The 7,413-nt window shown below is 33.7% G+C and overlaps 1 protein-coding gene across 1 annotated transcript; it reads left to right on the top strand.

Annotated features, from left to right (window-relative positions):
- The first annotated feature begins 54 nt into the window (after nt 1-54).
- Nucleotides 55-3,225, top strand: LOC136065334 (actin-related protein 2/3 complex subunit 5A-like). Its single transcript, XM_065768403.1, is given in 5 exon segments — nt 55-186; nt 288-360; nt 664-764; nt 2,914-2,999; nt 3,002-3,225. Coding segments are annotated over 5 exon segments (405 nt in total). The 5' UTR covers nt 55-88; the 3' UTR covers nt 3,049-3,225.
- Nucleotides 3,226-7,413: the final 4,188 nt, after the last annotated feature.

The following is a 7,413-nucleotide window of genomic DNA, read 5'->3' as shown; positions in this document are numbered from 1 at the left end:
CGTTTTAGAAACCAATATGAAAACGAATCACTTTCTCGGGAAAATATTTCCAGAGGTGAGAAAATCCAATAGAGAGAGAGAGAAGAGAATGGCATCAACGGAGGGATTTGTGGAAGCAGACAATGCGGAGGCGATAATCACGAGAATCGAGCACAAATCTCGAAAGATCGAAAGCCTACTCAAACAGTAATCATTTTGTAAAACCCTCTTTTTGTTTCTTTGATTTTACACTGTGAATTGCGAAATTCCAAAAAAGTAAGAAAACTTTGATTTCTGATCCGTTGCAGGTCTAAACCAGTCGAAGCTCTGAAAACTGCTCTCGAAGGCTCGCCTCCCAAGACCCGAGACGAACGTTGCAAGGTTTTCACTCTCTTTCTCTCTCTCTAGAAATTACTTTCTTATTTTTTCTTATACCGTGTTTGGTTCCTGAGAAAATTGTGGAAAGAAAACTCAACAGTAACTTAACCAGTGTTGTTAGGGCAAATTCAATGTGTGAAAAAGTTTCACAATTCTTCTGTTGAGCTGAGTTCAGTGTTGAATTGGAAAATATATAAGCCTCAAATTTTAATTTGAACATTAAAAAAAAAAAAAAAAAAGGGTGTGTATTTTTGGGTGTGTAGTGAAAATGAAGAGAGATTGATGTGATTTTCGGGGGTTTTGCAGTCAGCGAATTGGATAGTAGTGCATAGAGCTCTAATGGCGATAAAAGATGTGGAAGGATTGCTCTCTTCTTTGGATGCTGAGTACTATGATATCCTCATGAAGTGAGTGCTCACTCAAATACTGATTTTACTTCGTTTCTTGATGATAGCATGTGAACTTGTCTCACATTCTTCTCGATTTTTTTGTGTTGATAATGTTGTGGCTCAAATCTTCTACATCTTTTTTTGATTTCCTTGATTGTTTGAATTTCAGATCATAAATTTTTTGGATCCATGATTGCCATTGAATCGGGAACTCTACAGTCTCCCTAGATATGAAACCTACCATAATTTGAACTTAAACACTAAAGAATTGGCCTCAAATGCCAATTGAATGAACTTGACATAACTTAACATAAATGGTGGATTGTGAGGATTGGTATCAGCCTGGGGAACGTGTGTTTGACTCGAGCATCCTAATTTTTTCCCCTAGTTTTAGGGAATTCTTTGTAAGTTTAGAAGCAAAATTAGGCTGCAGCATTGCATTCCATACAGTATTGGTAAAACTGCGCTTTAAGCGCGAAGCACGAAAGCTCCTGCGCTTTTCGCCTCTAAAGTGAGGCGCATTCAGAGAAGTGCGCTTTTTTACATTTTTCAAAAATCTAAGCTAAACTGAATTGTAGTCATAGGGTCTAACACTATTGATATAAACCTATGATTTGGTATTTATAAAATTGAATGTTGTGGTGTGCTGCTATACACTTCTATAAGACCCATTTGGACCGCAATCGCTCCATAATCCATCGTTGATCTTACATTGACTAATTCCTATAGACTTAAACTATTAAATGATTAACTAATATTAGTAAATAGTCATTGTGCATTATGGCTACTGGATGTTCAAGAAAGATATTGACAGAAGTACTCATATCTAGCTGATCCAAAAAATAAAAATGACTTGAAAAATTGCAGAACAAGGGACTTATATAAATATATGAATTATATGTACTCTTTTATTTCAACTTATATGATTTTTTGATTGCTTGATTGTTTTATTGCCAATTAATAATTATTTTCAAATTTATCAATTTTAAAAATAAAAATAAAAATGTGCAGTTCACTTCAATCAAGTGCACACTTTTGCCTTGCACTTGGCGCCTAGGCTCCAAGAGGCCTTTGCACTTAAGTGTGCCTGGCACTTTTACCAACACTAATTCCATCTATGCGTAAGACCTAGACATTGTTGTGATTGTTATGCAACAGGAAATGGAGACCCTGAACAATCACCATTACCTCACCTAAGAGGAAATGGATGCATTAAATGATGTTAAAGTTCCTTGAATAACTAATGTTGGAAAACGTAGAAATGAGATTCACATTGTCATCTGCAGAATGGAAGGTGATGAGTTTCAGTGTAAATATGTAATAGCCAGTGTCACCCTTGCAAGACCTGGCCTTGAGATCTTCCTGATGCTACATTTGGATCTTCAGCAATCAAGATAGACAAGAATTGAATTTGAGTATCCTTGTTGGTACCATGGCTACTAATCATAAGTATCAATCAATAGACAGAGTAACACGCGCATTCAGATAAATTATCATGATGTAAGAATTTTCCTTCACATCATAGTTGATGTGACGTGTGACACACTTCATGTTCTAGTATTAATTCCATCATCTGCATTTCACACCATGCTTATGTTGGGATCGGTGTCTGCTGTGACGAAAATAATTGCATGTTGGCTGATTAAGTATTGGCTCGTTAGAAGATAGTGAAGGTCACAAAGTTAGCATTGTTTGTAGCAGTTCTTGTATTAGTTGGATACATTTAGCATTTGTAATATAATTGGATATTTAAAAATCCATACTACCCTGGCTATATGTGCAACATTGGTCATGCATGAGCTTTTTCCCTTACTGATTTTTTAGAAGATTTATATAATGAATGATAGTATAATAGATTCATTGATTGTAGATAAAATATCAAATGGGGAGAAAAAGAATATTGCGCACAATTGCTCGAAGAAATGGAATCTTTATTTCAGTCTAACTCAATTTGAAGACTTTTTAAGTTCTTTTATCTATAGATTCACCTATACACTTTTCTTTTACTATATGTGGCTAATTTTTTGCCATAAATTGAAAAGAATATATCAAGTTAGTTTTATTAACCCCCACCCCCCCCCCCCCAACCACCACCATCATCCATTGTAGCCTGGTATATAACATGTATGGCAATTTAGCAATTTGAGATTTTTGGTATCACTTTCAGGTACTTGTATAGAGGGTTGTCTACTGGAGATCGTCCCACATGTGACCAATGCCTTCGGATCCATGAAAAACTAACAGAGAGAGCTGGTTTGGATGCATACTACGTTGCCTTGCTGACACTGTGAATACAGTTTAATTTTCCCACACCTTACATCATTAAAGTTAATGTTGTGAAGAATTTGTCTGTTTCTCATTTGTTCTTATCCTTGCTATGTTACACTGGTAGTTATGCTGTCAAAGTATAAATCTTTGGACTTTAATTGTTAGAGTTTATGGAAAATCATGCAGAATCAATTCTATCTCTGGCGTAAAATATGTACCTGTTTCAAGATTCTGTGACTAAAGTTTATCATTTGATTTATTTTGTTGTGTTCTTACTTTTTGATTCCTCCTGTCTTTTGTTTCTCTTATTTCTTGGCTGCTTCAGTTTCTAGCTTTTCATGGTTGCTTCAGTTTCCCAAAACTGCATAATATTGATATGAGAGAGAATGATAAAGACTTGACTTTCATTTACTTCTAACTTTAAGCTTTTTGCCTTTAACTTGAGGGAACGCATGTTTTTTGAACTCCATGTCACAGAACCTAAGTGCATGTAGTCAGTCATCAAAATTGTGTTCAGAAGTTTATTTACTTATAATAAAAAAATTGTGTGCAGAAGTTCTCGTGGTGTTTGTGTGTTTCTAATGAAGACCTCCATGATTCAAATTTTTTATCCTCCATTGTAACGGTAGAATTTCTTTTATATATATATATATATATATGAGAAAAAAATGTCCAAAAGTTCAATGTAGCTTTAAAAGTTATAATAGCAAATTTTTTCTAGAGTTTGTGTTATGATAACTATTGATACAATTAAATTGTTATTCCAGATGCATGAAGAAAATGTTAGTGATTAGACTAGATAACAGGTGCTTAATAAATTTAATGTCCGGGAGAGCGGGCATGGCCCTCTGAAAACTCATGATTTTTTTTTTTTTTTTTTAATTTACACATGTATGTGCTGAATTTTTTTTTTAATACATATATACATACACACGTGTTTAAAAATAATTTTTTGTTTATATATATAATAGATGGCTTTTGGATCTCATGGTCATGTTTCCCCAAATTACCTCTTTAAGACTCTTCTATAATGGTAGAATCAACATGGGTTATAGGCTTTTTGTGATTGAAACATTACTTTTAATGGGTTCACCCCTTAACACTACTTTATTATTTACCAATCACAATAGTCCATGTTAGAGTTGTGAAAAATTTTGTATCTCAAGATTTATTGTTCCAAGCTTTCCTTAAAATCTGCCATTTTGAATGTTCTGAAATATTTGTCTATGAACCATGAAAAATGTAATTTGCATTGCTGCCATTGTGATATGCAAATGCAGGTCGCAGCTGGAGAAGTTAAAAATAAAAAATAAATAAATAATAGTAACTGTGGACCCACATGAAGGTTTCAGTTTTGACCACATTAAAATTCCCTGACATTGTACACCACCTAAATTACAGGCTAAAGTTTCTGAATTAATATGCGTGCGCCCTGTGAAGGATGATGTGCGACAAGAGCCAAAAATGCTAGAATGATCTAAATCTCTCATTGAGTTCTTTAGAAGTAATTATTTGTAAAGAGTATCAAACGCAAAATTCCAATATTTAGTGAATAAAGGCTAATGGTGCTTTAATAAGAGATAAATCAAAAATGCTAAAAACAAAAATGTAGATAAATGCATAAAAACACAAGAAGTTCGAAATTTCAACCCACAGTCAACGAAAAAAGAATATTGAGAGAGGTCATGAGAAAGAAAAAGAAAGGTTCATTTTGTATCCATATTTCCACTCCAAAGCTTCAGAACTGTGAGAATGTTTAACTGGTGAATGAGATACTGTGTCGCTTTGATGATTAGGAAAATAAATTTACCTTTTGTGGGATGGGCTTGAATAAAGCCTAAAGGGTTCTGGGCCTTCTGGCCCATATTTCCCCTTATAAATGTTATGCAAGTACGATTTCTTATTGATCAAATCAGGGAAAAAAACACACACAATTTGTTGCTGATAATTTGTTTGAGAGGTGATAGTTATACATTGTGTATACGGAATGAGACATACTGCTGACAATTTCATATCATAATTTATGATTTAAATTGTGTTTTCAAAACATGATTTCACAGACTGTGTGTATCTCTAGCTATGTACGATAATAATTAGCGTATCTATCTACCTTATCAATAATAAATTTTTTTTTTTTTTAATTATAAGAAAAGTAAAACTAAAAACTCAGAATATGAACTGATTTTGGTGATTAGCTCGTTGCATATATAGTTGATTGACAAAGTGAAGGGAACCAAAAAATTCATTGCCTTTGGCTTTGAGCTATGCTGAAGAGAGCCTAAATAAAGCATAAATCTAAGAACAATAGGCTAAACATGCTGTTATAAGAGCTGATTTCTTCCCTAGGTCTATCAAAGTTAGAATAAAAAAAACAACCAGATCAGTTGCCTGTTTGATGACTAGAAGAAGGTAAGTTGAGGATCATAAACAGCTGAAGAAAATGACAATTGGATTCTATCAGAGGTTGTTGGGTACCCTGACTCCTATTGATGTGAAAGTTTCAATAGCTTGGATAAGCTTATGGAATCAGATATTCTCCTGAGGTTCCCCTAAAAACAAACATGCTTTACCTCAATGTGAGGTGGCCAAAGAGTTTTCTACGAAAGGGGATAAGGCTTCTAGATCGGATGATATTCAGCTTATTTCTTTAGGGAATCTTGGATTATAGTGCAAGATGATGCCTTAAGGACCATAGATTACTTTTTCACTTTAGGTAAACTATTGAGCAAAGTGGGATATACAATCATCACTCTTATCCCAAAAAGTGCGAAATCCCTCTAAAATGGGTGGTTTTAGATTTAGACCCATTTCATATTACAAGTGTATCACCAAAGTCCTAGCCAATAGGTCAAAGTTGTGTCTTGTTGATGAGATTGGTCCTACTCAAACAACTTTTATTCTAGGGAGAAACATAGCTGAGAATATATTATTGACTTGAAAAATGGTAAGGGATTATCACGAGTAGGATGACTTGGTGTACTATTAACATTGATTAAATGAAAGCATATGACTCAATTGATTGGAGATTCATAATCAAATGTTTGGCAACTTGTAGTAATCCTAATAAGTTCTTATATTGGGTGGAGGTATGCATAACTTCACCTAAGAATTTGTTGCATTTAGTAGTAGTCTTGTAGGCTATTTTAGTGGATGCAAAGGCTTGAATTGAGGCAGATTGTCATCCTATCTCTTTTGTCTTTGCAACAGAGGCATTCTCTTGACTTAAAATTGCGACAGCTAACAAGGATCATGGCTTTAAGTTCCACTCGAAGCTTGAGAAGCTTAAATTGAATCATTTATGCTATGCTAATTATCTTATGGTGTTCACAAATGCTGACTTATCTTCCATCAAGATTGTCAAGAGTACTGTACTAGAGGAATTTAAGGCCCTATCAACTCTACAAGCTAATTGCTACAAGAGTTAAAAAGTCTTTTTTGTTAGGGTTTTAGGCTTTTAGCAAAAATAAAAGCTCTAACTCTACGAGCTAACTGCAGCAAGAGTACTCCTTTTTGGGTTTTAAGCTTTTAGCAGGTACAGAAATGGAAGCTCAAGTCTTTTGTGTATTAGAGTTTATAGAAGGGCAACTACTTGATATATAGGCTTCCACTGATATCATAAGCTTTCAAGCAATGACTGCAAACCATTAACATACAAGATCTCCACCAAAAGGTTTGCCACAAATTGTCATTTACTGGTAGACTGCAATTGAACTCATCTATTATGGCATATAGGTCTTTTGGTCTATAATGTGTTCATAATTGGGACAAAGTATGCTCTCCAGTGTCATAAGAGGGCTTGGGCCTGGAGAGACCTCAGGACTGGAACAAAACTGCTGTTATTAAAAAAATTTAGAACCCTTTCACCTAGGCTGGTTCATAATGGGTTGCTTTAGGTTCATATGTACTTTTTAAGGTGTAAGAACATGTCTGGTAGGAGGATTTCTGTTTATAAAAACAATTTTCAAATAGTTGAATTTGAAACTGGTTTTTAGATAATAATTTTTATATTATATGTGTTTGGCTCTCTCCTTTAAGAATAATTTTCAAAATAATGAAAAAAAATTGATGTTTGAGAGACCATTTTTACTATTTAGTTTTTTATTTTATTTAAATTTCACATAAAGTAAAGATAGATTTTTTTTTTTTTTTTTAATAATAAGATTCAATTTGAAGAGTGAGAATTTTTTTGTGGGGTCTATTGTTTTCAATTTATTTATTACTATGCCATTAAAAACATTTTCGGTATCTTGAAAATCATCCTCTCAATTGTTTTAAAAATTCTATTTTGAATTGGGAAAATAGAGCAATTTTCTAAAATACAGTAGATTCAAATGTGGGACCCACCCATCTTCTAGTTTCCAAAACAAAAAATTGCATTTAAATCCTTTTACAAACAATC

Source organism: Quercus suber, unplaced genomic scaffold, assembly GCF_002906115.3.
Source record: "Quercus suber isolate HL8 unplaced genomic scaffold, Cork oak 2.0 scaffold_929, whole genome shotgun sequence".
NCBI lineage: Eukaryota > Viridiplantae > Streptophyta > Magnoliopsida > Fagales > Fagaceae > Quercus > Quercus suber.
This window is presented reverse-complemented; position numbering and strand designations above follow the sequence as displayed.